General features: G+C 43.8%; 2 protein-coding genes across 3 annotated transcripts in view; one reads left to right on the top strand and one right to left on the bottom strand.

The window, feature by feature from the left end:
* glra1 (glycine receptor, alpha 1) overlaps positions 1-2846 on the bottom strand; it is a 123782-nt gene extending 120936 nt beyond the window's left edge. The window contains exon 1 of one of the 2 annotated variants that reach the window (XM_058064702.1): positions 2690-2846. The gene's annotated coding sequence lies outside the window, so the exon portion shown is untranslated. The remainder of the gene's footprint in view (positions 1-2689) is intronic. The other variant, XM_058064703.1, reaches the window with a different exon arrangement.
* slc25a48 (solute carrier family 25 member 48) lies at positions 2284-12079 on the top strand. Its single transcript, XM_058064721.1, has 7 exons — positions 2284-2478; positions 2600-2643; positions 2733-2804; positions 4598-4853; positions 6307-6594; positions 10017-10150; positions 11657-12079. Exons 1-7 carry the CDS (start codon positions 2427-2429, stop codon positions 11759-11761), a joined length of 951 nt encoding a protein of 316 aa, XP_057920704.1. The 5' UTR covers positions 2284-2426; the 3' UTR covers positions 11762-12079.
* The last annotated feature ends 3131 nt before the right edge of the window (positions 12080-15210 follow it).

Raw genomic sequence — 15210 nt, 5'->3', positions numbered from 1 at the left:
GGGGGGGGTACTTTGCTGAAACATTAACTTTGATCACTTTAAAAAAAAACAACAAATATATAATATAATATAACTCACTTCCTGCGCATTAGCATACCCACCAAAGTGGCACAAAGCCGGGGGGGGGGGGGGGGGGGGGTTCAAACTCCAGCGTGCCGCCCATGCTAACGTCCACTAGCAAAGAGACGCGGCCGAAATGGACGCTAACGTCCACTAGCTAAGGCCAGTGACCTCTAGTCAAGGTCACGGCGGTCCTGATAAGCGACATAATATTTAACGTGTCCTCTGTGGACCTGCCAGGACAACAACAAAAGTCACAGTCCACATCGACGCCGCCGTTATTTAACCATAAAAACACACAATCTTCCATTTCACAGCTAACGCTAGTAACGCTAACATTGAATCACACGTTATGTTCATGTTAACATGCTAACATTGAACAACCACAACAACAACAACAATTAAGCTGTAACATTGATTGACCTGTAATGTTCATTTGGAAGCTAACACGTTTATTTAAAATGCTAACATGGAACGTAAGGGTAAAGGTCATTTGAACACTAACACCAAGTAACCTAGCATCTTTGTTTACATTACATTGAACGACACGTTTGTTTGAACGCTAACACTGAATGACCTGTGACGTTCATTTGGAAGCTAACTCTGAACGACACGTTTGTTTGAACGCTAACATTGATTGACCGGTGACGTTTATTTGGAAGCTAACTCTGAACGACACGTTTGATTGAACGCCATCAGTAAATGACACGTTTGTACGATCTGTGCCGTTCGTTTGAACGCCAACACTGAACGATCTGTTGCCGTTCGTTTGAACGATCTGTTGCCGTTCGTTTGAACGATCTGTTGCCGTTCGTTTGAACGATCTGTTGCCGTTCGTTTGAACGATCTGTTGCCGTTCGTTTGAACGATCTGTTGCCGTTCGTTTGAACGATCCGTGCCGTTCGTTTGAACGCCAACCCTGAACGATCCGTGCCGTTCGTTTGAACGCCAACCCTGAACGATCCGTGCCGTTCGTTTGAACGCCAACCCTGAACGATCTGCGCCGTTCGTTTGAACGCCAACCCTGAACGATCTGCGCCGTTCGTTTGAACGCCAACCCTGAACAATCTGTGCCGTTTGTTTGAACGATCTGTGCCATTCGTTTGAACGCCAACACTGAACGACACGTTCGTTTGAACGCCAACATTTAGCTACACGTTTATTTAAACGCTAACACTGAATGACCTTTGATGTTCATTTGGAAGCTAACATTGAACAACACGTTTATTTAAATGCTAACATTGAGTTACACGTTTATTTAAATGCTAACACTGAATGACCTGTGAAGTTCATTTGGAAGCTAACATTGAACAACACGTTTATTTAAATGCTAACATTGAGTTACACGTTTATTTAAATGCTAACACTGAATGACCTGTGAAGTTCATTTGGAAGCTAACATTGAACAACACGTTTATTTATTTAAACGCTAACACTGAATGACCTGTGAAGTTCATTTGGAAGCTAACACAACATCTGGTGTTTTTCCTTTTGCTAGTTAGCGACGATTTAAAAGCTGTAAGTCATTAAAATGCGGCAAAAAAAAACAACAAACAAATCAAAAGAGCCAAACTGGCAAACGTTTTTGTTGACTGGCTTGAATTTATGAACATTTGGCTTTTGTTGTCCTTTGGTTAGGATGAGGAATGCTTTCATTTTGTTCACAATAGAGCTAACAGCCAGATTGAGGAGAAAAGCTTTTTGCTTTTTTATTTTATTTTTTTTTACATTTTTTATTTTTTTATTATTTTTATTTTTTTATTATTTTTTATTTTTTTATTATTTTTTAATTATTTTTATTTTTTATTTATTATTTTTTTCTTAGCCAAGAAGACGTGTACATTTCTATTAAGTGATGTATGCAACATATTAACATGTATATATAGCCTTAAGCTAGTTAGCTAGTTGTTTCTTCTTCTTCTATTATTCCATATTTTTCCTTTTGGCTGTTTTGTTTAGTAAACGTTTCAGTCAAAGATTAAATAATAAAGTCAAAGTGTACCATTTCCAAAAAAAATCAATCATTAAATCAAATAAAATAGATCACCAAATGGAATTTATTGTTATTCTTTAGAGAGTTTTTTTCCCTTCTTGTGGCTCATTTGCATACCGAGATACAGGCATCTGATTGGTTTAAATGGGAAGCCAGCCTCAGCTTGCGATTGGCTGCTTGGACGAGCGACCGGGCAGAGCAGCAAGTCAAAGTTTTGTGATCGTTCTCCTCGTCTCACATTTTCATTTGAGGACAAAGTGTAAAGACAACGACAGTGTGTGTGTGTGTTAGTGTGTGTTAGTGTGTGTTATAAGTGTGTGTGTTAGTGTGTAGTTGTGTGCACGTGCTTGTGTTTGTTTGTGAAGACACAAAAATGGCTTCTAAGAACTTCCACTTGGACGACTTTGTTGCCGGATGGATTGGCGGTGAGCGGAGACTACAACTACATATTGTGTGTGTACATGCACTTAAGTGTGTATGTACATGCACTTAAGTGTGTGTTTGTTATTGTTATTATGTGATATTTATTTATTTATGTATGTGCAGGGGCGTCCAGCGTGGTGGTGGGACACCCCCTGGACACGGTTAAGGTAAGCGATGTTTTTTTGGAGGGTGCATGCGGAGTGGAGACGTTACCTGATGAAGAGGATGTTTGACGCTGTTCGATTCCCGCGTGCAGACACGACTTCAGACGGGCAGAGGCTACCAGAGCATGATGCACTGCATGCTCAGCATCTACAGGAAGGAGACGGTAAACATCTTAGCATTCTTGATTTTTAGCACTCTTCATTCAGGCCCAACGAGGATCAGACCCATCTAGTTAACTCCGGAGCAGCTAGTTGGCTCAAACGCAACATACGTAGTTAGCTCAGACACAGCAAGTTAGCGCTGACTCAACTAGTTGGCTCATAACCACATAATAATAATAATAATAATAATAATAATAATAGGCTCAGACCTATCTAGTTACCTCAGTCCCAACTAGTCACCTCAGGCCCAGTGAGTTAGCGCAGACACATCTAGTTAGCGCCGGCGCAACGAGTTAGCTCAGACCCAACTATTTAGCTCGACCCAAACAGTTACCTCAAAACCAGAAAGAGTTAACTCATACACATCAAATTAGCGCCGGTGCATCAAGATAGCTCAGACCCAACTAGTTAGCTCAAACCCAAGTAGTTAGATCTGGTCAAGTGAGTTAGCTCAAGCCCAAAGAGTTAGCTCATACACATCAAATTAGCGCCGGAGCAACGGGTTAGCTCAGACCCAACTAGTTAGATCCGGTCAAGTGCGTTAGCTCAGACCCAACTACTTGGCTCATACCCAAACAGGTACCCCAGCCCCAACTTGTTAGATCCGGTCGAGTTACCTCAGACCCAACTAGTTAGTTCAGACCCAAACAGTTAGCTCAGACCCAACTTGTTAGATCCAGTCAAGGGATTTAGCTCAGACCCAACTAGTTAGATCCGGTCAAGGGATTTAGCTCAGACCCAACTAGTTAGCTCACACCCAACTAGTTAGCTCACACCCAACTAGTTAGATCCGGTCAAGTGAGTTAGCTCAGACCCAACTAGTTACCTCAGCCCCAACTTGTTAGATCTGGTCAAGGGATTTAGCTCAGACCCAACTAGTTAGCTGAAACCCAACTTGTTAGATCTGGTCGAGTTAGCTCAGACCCGACTAGTTAGCTCAGACCCAAACAGTTACCTCAGCCTCAACTTGTTATATCCGGTCAAGGGATTTAGCTCAGACCCAACTAGTTAGCTCAGACCCAACTTGTTAGATCCGGCCAAGTGAGGTAGCTCAGACCCAACTAGTTAGCTCAGACCCAAACAGTTACCTCAGAACCAACTAGTTAGCTCAGACCCAACTTGTTATATCCGGCCAAGTGATTTAGCTCAGAACCAACTAGTTAGCTCAGACCCAACTAGATAGCTCAGACCCAACTTGTTAGATCCGGTCAAGTGAGTTAGCTCAGACCCAACTAGTTAGCTCAGACCCAACTAGTTAGCTCAGACCCAACTAAATAGCTCAGACCCAACTTGTTAGATCCGGTCAAGTGAGTTAGCTCAGACCCAACTAGTTAGCTCAGACCCAACTAGTTAGATCCGGTCAAGTGAGTTAGCTCAGACCCAACTAGTTAGATCCGGTCAAGTGAGTTAGCTCAGACCCAACTAGTTAGCTCAAACCAAAATAGATAGCTCATACACATCAAATTAGCATCGGCGCACCGAGTTAGCTCAGACCCAACTAGTCGGCTGTGTAAAGAGAGAAAGCATTAAAAGCATAGAAGCAGGTTTGTAGTCAAAGTCGTGTTTTTGTGCGTACGATTATACAACAAAACGTGACGTTAAAGTTGTTTTCCTGTACTGCAGAACTGAAGTAATACTTCAACCAGCCTATTAATGTTTACTATCATCGTCTGGCTTGCATTAACAAGATTTTACACGTGTGTTTACTTCTTCACCTCGTGGTACAGGTAGATGTTTGACGTTTGTGTGTTTGTGTGTGTGTGTGTGTGTGTTTGTGTGTTTGTGTGTGTTGCAGGCGGCAGGCTTCTTCAAAGGCATGTCCTTCCCCGTGGCCACCATCGCCGCCTACAACTCCCTGGTCTTCGGCTTCTTCAGCAACGCCCAAAGGTTCATCAGCAAGTATCGCTACGGCGACGGCCGCCACCCCTGCAGCATGCTGGACCTGACGGCGGCCAGCATGCTGACCGGACTGGTGTCGGTGGGCCTGGGCGCCCCCGTGGACCTGGTGAAGATCCGACTCCAAATGCAGACGCAGATGGTGCGGCCGGCAGGTGAATGATCACATGACCTCAGCGACAAAACCACGGGAAGACGCACTTATGCACTCAGTGTACTATATTTCACTGTACTTCTCTTGCACTTATGCACTCAGTGTACGACATTGCCCTATACTTCTCATGCACTTATGCACTCAGTGTACAACATTTCAAGTACTTCTCACGCACTTATACACTCAGCGTACTACATTTCACTGTACTTCTCATGCACTCAGCGTACTAGACTGCCCTATACTTCTCATGCACTTATGCACTCAGTGTACTGCATTTCACTGTACTTCTCATGCACTTATGCACTCAGTGTACTACATTTCACTGTACTTATGCACTCAGCGTACTACATTTCACTGTACTTGTGACGCACTTATGCACTCAGTGTACTGCATTTCACTGTACTTCTCATGCACTCAGCGTACATTGCCCTATACTTCTAATGCACTTATGCACTCAGTGTACTACATTTCAAGTACTTCTCACGCACTTATACACTCAGTGTACTACATTTCACTGTACACACATGCATTCAGTGTACTACATTGCCCTATACTTCTCAAGCACTTATACACTCAGTGTACTACATTTCACTGTACTTCTCTTGCACTTATGCACTCAGCGTACTACATTGCCCTATACTTCTCACGCACTTATGCACTCAGTGTACTATATTTCACTGTACTTATGCACTCAGCGTACTACATTTCACTGTACTTCTCATGCACTCAGCGTACTACATTGCCCTATACTTCTCATGCACTTATGCTCTCAGTGTACTACATTTCACTGTACTTCTCTTGCACTTATACACTCAGCGTACTACATTTCACTGTACTTCTCATGCACTCAGCGTACTACATTGCCCTATACTTCTCATGCACTTATGCACTCAGTGTACTACATTTAAAGTACTTCTCACGCACTTATACACTCAGCGTACTACATTTCACTGTACTTCTCACACACTTATGCACTCAGTATACTACATTTCACAGTTATGCACTCAGCGTACTACATTTCACTGTACTTCTCACACACTTATGCACTCAGTGTACTACATTTCACTGTACTTCTCATGCACTTATGCACTCAGTGTACTACATTTCACCTTACTTCACAGTTATGCACTCAGTGTACTACATTTCACTGTACTTATGCACTCAGTGTACTACATTTCACTGTACTTCTCGTGTACTTGTAAAAAAGTCTCCGCCAGATCGCTGCGGTGGGCACGTTGCAGTGTGCATGCCAGGGGGCAACGTACACGGGAGTATCTCTGAGCCAAAACGGGAATGTTGGGAATCACGTGGACACGGATCAGGTTCACACGTGTAGCTAGCTAGCTCCATGTCAAACATTCCCAATGTGGCTTCATAGTCAGCAGTCAGTATTTGACACTGTGTCATTGACGGCTGCCAGAAGGTTCTCAAACACGTTCCGTCTATCTCGGCAGAGAATTTCCAACTGGCCACCAGCGTTCCCAACGGCAGCAACATCACCGTGCGCGCCATGCACTCGTCCAGCCAGACGCTCTACCGGGGTCCCATCCACTGCATCAGCAGCATCCTGCAAAGCGAGGGCGTCCGGGGTCTGTATCGCGGGGGCGGCGCCATGGTGCTCAGGGACGTTCCCGGTTACGTCCTGTACTTCATCCCTTACACGGTCTTCTGTGATCTTCTGAGACCCGACGCCACTTCCAGTCCTCATCCGTGCTCCATTTGGCTGGCCGGCGGTTTGGCAGGTGAGACGTGTTTTCCCCACGGAACACAAAATACGCCAAGCTAGCAAGCAAGCTAGCTAGCTAGCTATCGACATGCTTTTTTGGTGAGCGTCGGCCTTCATCTGGGAACCATTTGACCAAAAGAAACCAAAACCACATGGCCCGACTTCACGCTAGCCAAATGGCCGCCCACACATTTGGTCCCCGCCAGCTAGCTAAACGCACGCTAGTCAGCATGAGGCATCTCAGGTCACGCACATAAACAACTCAACGACCTCTACACGTGCTGAAGACAGCTCTGATCCAGTTTAAAGTCTAAAGTCTTTAATGTGGTGTACAATTAGGATCCGCTTTACACCAGGAGGTGCACCATTAAGATTGTGTTTACACCAGGTGTAAATATGTCCAAACCAGGTTTGACTGATGTATGATTAAGGTCATGTTTACACCAGAAGTAAACATCTTCGTACCTGGTGTGAATGTGATGCACGGTTAAGATTGTGTTTACACCAGGGTTAAACCTGTTCTAACCAGGTAACCAGGTGTCCCGGTGTGAGACCTGTTCAGTCCCGGTGTCACACCTGTTCACACCCGGTGTCAGACCTGTTCACACCCGGTGTCAGACCTGTTCACACCAGGTGTCAGACCTGTTCACACCAGGTGTCAGACCTGTTCATACCAGGTGTCAGACCTGTTCACACCAGGTGACAGACCTGTTCACACCAGGTGTCAGACCGTGTTCACACCAGGTGTCAGACCGTGTTCACACCAGGTGTCAATGTGATGCACAGTTAAGATTGTGTTTACACCAGGTGTAAACCTGTTCACGTTTAGGATTGTTTACACCAGGGTTAAACCTGTTCCAACCTAGTGTGAATGTGGTGCACGGTTAAGATTATGTTTACACCAGGTGTGAACCTGTTCTAACCAGGTGTGAATGTGGTGCACGGTTAACATTGTTTTTACACCAAGTGTAAACCTGTTCTAACCAGGTGTGAACCTGTTCATGTTTAGGATTGTGTTTACACCAGGGTTAAACCGGTTCTAACCAGGTGTGAATGTGGCGCACGGTTAAGATTGTGTTTACACCAAGTATAAACCTGTTCTAACCTGATGTGAATGTGGTGCATGGTTAAGATTGTGTGTACACCTGGTGTGAACAGGTTTACACCTGGTGTGAATGTGGTGTACAGTTAAGATTGTGTTTACACCAGGTGTAAACCTGTTCCAACCTGGTGTGAATGTGGTGCACGGTTAACATTGTGTTTACACCCGGTATAAACCTGTTCTAACCTGGTGTGAATGTGGTGCACGGTTAACATTGTGTTTACACCAGGTATAAACCTGTTCTAACCTCGTGTGAATGTGGTGCACGGTTAACATTGTGTTTACACCAGGTTTAAACCTGTTCTAACCAGGTGTGAATGTGGTGCACGGTTAACATTATGTTTACACCAGGTATAAACCTGTTCTAACCTGATGTGAATGTGGTGCATGGTTAAGATTGTGTGTACACCTGGTGTGAACAGGTTTACACCTGGTGTGAATGTGGTGTACAGTTAAGATTGTGTTTACACTAGGGGTAAACCTGTTCCAACCTGGTGTGAATGTGGTGCACGGTTAACATTGTGTTTACACCAGGTATGAATGTGGTGCACGGTTAACATTGTGTTTACACTAGGGGTAAACCTGTTCCAACCTGGTGTGAATGTGGTGCACGGTTAAGATTGTGTTTACACCAGGGTTAAACCTGTTCTAACCAGGTAACCAGGTGTCCCGGTGTGAGACCTGTTCAGTCCCGGTGTGAGACCTGTTCAGTCCCGGTGTCACACCTGTTCACACCCGGTGTCAGACCTGTTCACACCAGGTGTCAGACCTGTTCACACCAGGTGTCCGACCTGTTCACACCCGGTTTCAGACCTGTTCATACCAGGTGACAGACCTGTTCACACCAGGTGACAGACCTGTTCACACCAGGTGTCAGACCGTGTTCACACCAGGTGTCAGACCGTGTTCACACCAGGTGTCAATGTGATGCACAGTTAAGATTGTGTTTACACCAGGTGTAAACCTGTTCACGTTTAGGATTGTTTACACCAGGGTTAAACCTGTTCCAACCTAGTGTGAATGTGGTGCACGGTTAAGATTATGTTTACACCAGGTGTGAACCTGTTCTAACCAGGTGTGAATGTGGTGCACGGTTAACATTGTTTTTACACCAAGTGTAAACCTGTTCTAACCAGGTGTGAACCTGTTCATGTTTAGGATTGTGTTTACACCAGGGTTAAACCGGTTCTAACCAGGTGTGAATGTGGCGCACGGTTAAGATTGTGTTTACACCAAGTATAAACCTGTTCTAACCTGGTGTGAATGTGGTGCATGGTTAAGATTGTGTGTACACCTGGTGTGAACAGGTTTACACCTGGTGTGAATGTGGTGTACAGTTAAGATTGTGTTTACACCAGGTGTAAACCTGTTCCAACCTGGTGTGAATGTGGTGCACGGTTAACATTGTGTTTACACCCGGTATAAACCTGTTCTAACCTGGTGTGAATGTGGTGCACGGTTAACATTGTGTTTACACCAGGTATAAACCTGTTCTAACCTCGTGTGAATGTGGTGCACGGTTAACATTGTGTTTACACCAGGTTTAAACCTGTTCTAACCAGGTGTGAATGTGGTGCACGGTTAACATTATGTTTACACCAGGTATAAACCTGTTCTAACCTGATGTGAATGTGGTGCATGGTTAAGATTGTGTGTACACCTGGTGTGAACAGGTTTACACCTGGTGTGAATGTGGTGTACAGTTAAGATTGTGTTTACACTAGGGGTAAACCTGTTCCAACCTGGTGTGAATGTGGTGCACGGTTAACATTGTGTTTACACCAGGTTTAAACCTGTTCTAACCTGGTGTGAATGTGGTACACGGTTAACATTGTGTTTACACCAGGTATAAACCTGTTCTAACCTGGTGTGAATGTGGTGCACGGTTAACATTATGTTTACACCAGGTATAAACCTGTTCTAACCTGGTGTGAATGTGGTGCACGGTTAACATTGTGTTTACACCAGGTTTAAACCTGTTCCAACCAGGTGTGAATGTGGTGCACGGTTAACATTGTGTTTACACCAGGTATAAACCTGTTCTAACCTGATGTGAATGTGGTGCATGGTTAAGATTGTGTGTACACCTGGTGTGAACAGGTTTACACCTGGTGTGAATCTGGTGTACAGTTAAGATTGTGTTTACACTAGGGGTAAACCTGTTCCAACCTGGTGTGAATGTGGCGCAAGGTTAAGATTGTGTTTACACCCGGTATAAACCTGTTCTAACCTGGTGTGAATGTCAGCACCCATTGTAGTGTGATTCAAACATGCCACACAAACACGTTCTCACCTCATGTGACAGGAAGTAGTAAGGTACCGTGTCGTGTTTCCAGGGTCCATTTCCTGGGTGACGGCCACGCCGGCCGATGTGGTGAAGAGTCGCATGCAGGCGGACGCTCAGCTGTACAGGAAGTACAAAGGCGTCGTGCACTGCATCATGCACAGCTACAAGACAGAAGGAGCGCAGGTGAGAAATGGCGCCCTCTCGTGGAGGCTGACAGCATTGCAACTTTAGCGGAGGAGAAGGAGAAGCTTACATTCATCATCTTGCGTCGTTTTCTCCGGTTTCACGTGTGAACGACCAAAGCAGCTGACTCCTCTCTGCGGTTCAAAGGTCACGCTGGTGTGAAATAAGCACCGCTTGACCTTTGACCTCGAGGGAACAAGCTACGGCTGCGTCTCAAAAGCAATACTTCAGTACACTTCAATAAGTGGCTGAGCACACTACACACAGCGAGTGGCAAGTGGGGACTCTGTTTGCTGTCCGTCTCCTGGATGCCAGCTCCACCTGATTACTAATCACCCACACCTGGGGGGGGGGCACCTGCCAGGTGGCACCACTCTGCTAATGGAAGGGGAGAAAACACACCAGCAGCCACACCCACTATGGGACATAAAAGTGGACTTCTTATGCACTTATGAGCTCAGTGTACTACATTTCACTGTACTTCTCGTGCACTTATGCACTCTACATTTCACTGTACTTCTCTTGAACTTATGCACTCAGCGTACTACATTTCACTGTATTTCTCACGCACTTATACACTCAGTGTATTACATTTCACTGTACTTCTCACGCACTTATGCACTCTACATTTCACTGTACTTCTCTCGAACTTATGCACTCAGCGTACTACATTTCACTGTACTTCTCTTGCACTTATGCACTCAGTGTACTACATTTCACTGTACTTCTCATGCACTTATGGACCTAGTGTACTACGTTTCACTGTACTTCTCGTGCACTTATTCACTCTACATTTCACTGTACTTCTCTTGCACCTATACACTCAGTGTACTACATTTCACTGTACGTACTTCTCATGGACTTATGCACTCAGCGTACTACATTTCACTGTACTTCTTGTGCACTTATACACGCAGCGTACTACATTTCACTGTACTTCTCACGGACTTATATACTCAGTGTACTACATTTCCCTGTACTTCTCACTCACTTATACACTCAGTGTACTACATTTACTACTGTAATTCTCACACGCTCATGCACTCAGTGTACTACATTTCACTGTACTTCTCATGCACTTATGCCTCAGCATACAACAATTTCCTGTACTTCTCGTGCACTTATGCACTCAGTATGTACTACATGTCACTGTGCTTCTCGGGCACTTATACACTCACTGTACTTCTCACGCACATATGCACTCGGCGTAATACATTTCACTGTACTTCACACACACTTACGCACTCAGTGTACTACATTTACTACTGTACTTCTCACGCACTCTGTGTACTACATTTCACTGTACTTCTCATGCACTTATGCCTCAGCGTACTACATTCTCCTGTACTTCTCGTGCACTTATGCACTCAGTGTACTACATTTCACTGTACTTCTCACTCACTTATACACTCAGCGTACTACATTTCACTGTACTTCTCATGCACATATGCACTTAACCAAGTGTAAGTACACAAATCCAACCTTAACGTGTGTTTGCATGTGCAGGTGTTCTTCCGGGGGGCATCAGTGAACGCCATCCGAGGTTTCCCAATGAGCGCCACGATGTTCCTGGCTTACGAGCTCTCCTTGCAGTTCTTCAGGAGCTTTTAGGACCTTCTTGTAAGATGACGTCCATGTTTTTTTTTTTATTTGGAATTACCAATACTTATCGAAGTATAATCGGAGGTGGTGTAAATATTGAGGAGTTTTTTTTTTTTTTTCAATTAGTGTAAAAATTCAAAAATTTGTACACATTTTTTAGGTTTACATTTTGTGACTTTTGTCATGTTACACGAGTATAACGTTTAATATATTTCTATGTTCTATTAAGCCATGTAAATAATTTTTTTTTATATTAAGAAAAGTTACTCCTAGTGTGCAATTTGTGTCTTATTGTACAGAAATAAATTCATATTTTATACACAAGAACAGACTTACTTCCTGATGCATGCTGCGTATATTGTAGTTTGATTGACAGCGTAGAGAAGCAGAGAGAGGGGGGGGTGGGTTCTTGACTTTTAAGACGTCCCCGTCCCGAGTTTCTGTCCCGCTTTGCAAAAATGGAACAAACAACCAAAACCAGGACATTTTTTTTATATCATCTTTAGAAACAATCTTTAATGTTTCATTTGATTGGACGTTAAAACGACATAACATGCAAAAACTAAGTGCTTTTAATTTGAAATTCTTCTCAAAAAATCAATTCAAACCCTATTCCCCACGCTCACCTTTTGTCCTCTTTTTGGAGGACACGGAGGACGCTCTGCAACACGAGTGTCCATAGTTTTACACCCGGGTTCCGATTCTCGAAAGTCACTTTTCATATTTGGGGGAAAAAAATGAAGCTAAATACAATCAAAGTTACTGACATGTCATATACTCTATGTAGTACTACTGTATGTAGTATATAGAGTATATACTTATGTCATATATACAGTAGTATGAAAAAAAAAAACAAACCCAAAAAAAACGGTTCAGGCTGCAAAATGGCCCCTGTGTCACACTTTGGACACCCGTGTTTTTAAAGTTCCTCCGAGGTCAAATCTCTTACTTTCACTTTCATTTTTGATTTCATAACACAAATGATCACCAAAGTGTGAACTTTGACCCCAGTCGTCAGGGTCATCGCATGAAATTTGGCAGTTTTTTTTTTTTTTTTTTGGAATGTTTGTGAAGATGCTGAGACTTACCGCCGTCTTCCAGCACAGATATTTCACAAGCGGACAGATGTCTCACTCCTTTAAAAAAAAAAACAGACAGAACAAGCAGGCACAAGACACGATAAATAAACGATAAATAGCCCTTTATCAAGGCAAGCATCACACGGCGCCTCCGCACGACTCGGCCAATAGGAAGACACCTAACAGACATGTGACCTCGGGAACACGAAACAATCGCCGCCGCGTCTCAATTGGTGCACTTACACGTAGTTACGCTCAGTACACTTAGTCTTGGGACAGCGTAAGTGTGTTCATATACAGGGAAGTAGCTATGAAGTGCAGAAACCCGAGACACTCAAAATTCTGAGTGCGCACTCATAGCGGAAGGGGGAGGGGCTAGCGCTCCATCCGGTTGTTGCAAATCCGCAGGAAGGAACTAAGTACAAAGTGTACTTAATGAAGTGCAGTTCACTTGCACTTATGCACTCATTGTACTACATTTCACTGTACTTCTCGTGCACTTATGCACTCGGCGTACTACATTTCACTGTACTTCTCATGCACTTATATACTTATACTTATATACTTACATAAGTGTGTTCATTTACAGGGAAGTGGGTATGAAGTGCAGAAACCCAAAACACTCAAAAGTCAAAGTGCGCACTCGTAGCGGAAGGGGGAGGGGCTAGCGCTCCATCCGGTGGTTGCAAATCCGCATTAAAAGGGAGAGAAGAGGTACAAAGTGTACTTAATGAAGTGCAGTTCCCGAGGATGATATTGCACTTATGCACTCAGTGTACTACATGTCACTGTACTCCTCACAGACTTGTGCACTCAGCGTACTACATTTCACTGTACTTCTCATGCACTTATATACTTATACTTATATACTTATATAAGTGTGTTCAAAGTGTACTTAATGAAGTGAAGTTCACTTGAACTTATGCACTCAGTGTACTACATGTGACTGTACTCCTCACGGACTTGTGCACTCAGCGTACTACATGTCACTACATTTCACTGTACTTCTCATGCACTTATATACTTATATAAGTGTGTTCATATACAGGGAAGTGGGTATGAAGTGCAGAAACCAAAAACACTCAAAATTCTAAGTGCGCACTCTTGGCTACGTAGCGGAAGGGGGAGGGGCTAGCGCTCCATCCAGTGGTTGCAAATCCGCATTAAAAGGGAGAGAAGAAGAAGGTTAAAAATGAGCTGTGGTACACTGTCAGGAACTAAGTACAAAGTACTTAATGAAGTGCACTTCACTAAGTACAAAGCACTTCACTTGCACTTATACACTCAGTGTACTACATTTCACTGTACTTCTCGTGCACTTATGCACTCACTGTATTTCTCGCACACTTATGCACTCAGTGTACTATAGTTCACTGTACTTCTCCCGCACTTATGCACTCAGTGTACTATATTTCGCTGTACTTCTCACGCACTTATACACTCAGTTTACTATATTTCCCTGTACTTCTCATGCACTTATGCACTTAACCACGTGTAAGTACACAAAGCCAACCTCAACGTGTGGTCTTCCGCGAGTGTACTTCTCATGGACTTATATATACTTATATACTTATATAAGTGTGTTCATATACAGGAAAGTAGGTATGAAAACACTCAAAATTCTAAGTGCGCACTCTTGGCTACATAGCGGAAGGGGGAGGGGCTAGCGTTCCATCCGGTGGTTGCAAATCCGCATTAAAAGGGAGAGAAGAAGAAGGTAAATAAAGTGTACTCATCCAAGTGTGTAAAAGTGTACTTATTGAAGTGCACTGATGTAAGTATTCCATTTGAGACGCAGCAAAGGACGAAAAAGAAGAAATAAACTTTGATGCTAACATCGCTAACATTGTTGTCATGCTTGTATGTCAATAAAGTTGTGGCTGCTGAAGGCCAAAGAAAAAGCAAAAAGTGCTTTTGTTACCGGTGGTGGTTGCTATAGCTAACTGTACGTTTAGCGTGACTAGCGTGGTCAATCCGTACGATGGACGGACGCCACTGAGACACGTCAATAAGAATGCTAATGTGTGCTAACGGCTAACAAATCGTGGATTAGTGGATCAGAAGACACCTTTTGGACAAGAAGACACATTCAGTGGAGACAAAACAAACAAATTATTGCAAAGTGTAAAGAGTATGGCTTAGTGCTCTACTTCCTGTCTGCCTGGCGACAACGTAAACAACTACTTGGATGGAAATTAACTTGTCTTTGGTCTCTGCTGATGACCTTAAGAACGCCCAAGTGATTGTCTAAGGGGAGCATGCAAGATACGCACCGTGACCACAAATATGCACCTTCATCGGCTAGCGGCTAGCCAAACACGCTAACATCTAACTGTGGCATTCGTTCCTGATGGCTAGCCAAACACGCTAAAACATCTT

Source organism: Doryrhamphus excisus, chromosome 2 (genome assembly GCF_030265055.1).
Source record: "Doryrhamphus excisus isolate RoL2022-K1 chromosome 2, RoL_Dexc_1.0, whole genome shotgun sequence".
Taxonomy (NCBI): Eukaryota; Metazoa; Chordata; class Actinopteri; order Syngnathiformes; family Syngnathidae; genus Doryrhamphus; species Doryrhamphus excisus.
The sequence above is the reverse complement of the archived record's forward strand: the minus strand, read 5'-3'. Positions and strand labels throughout refer to the sequence as shown.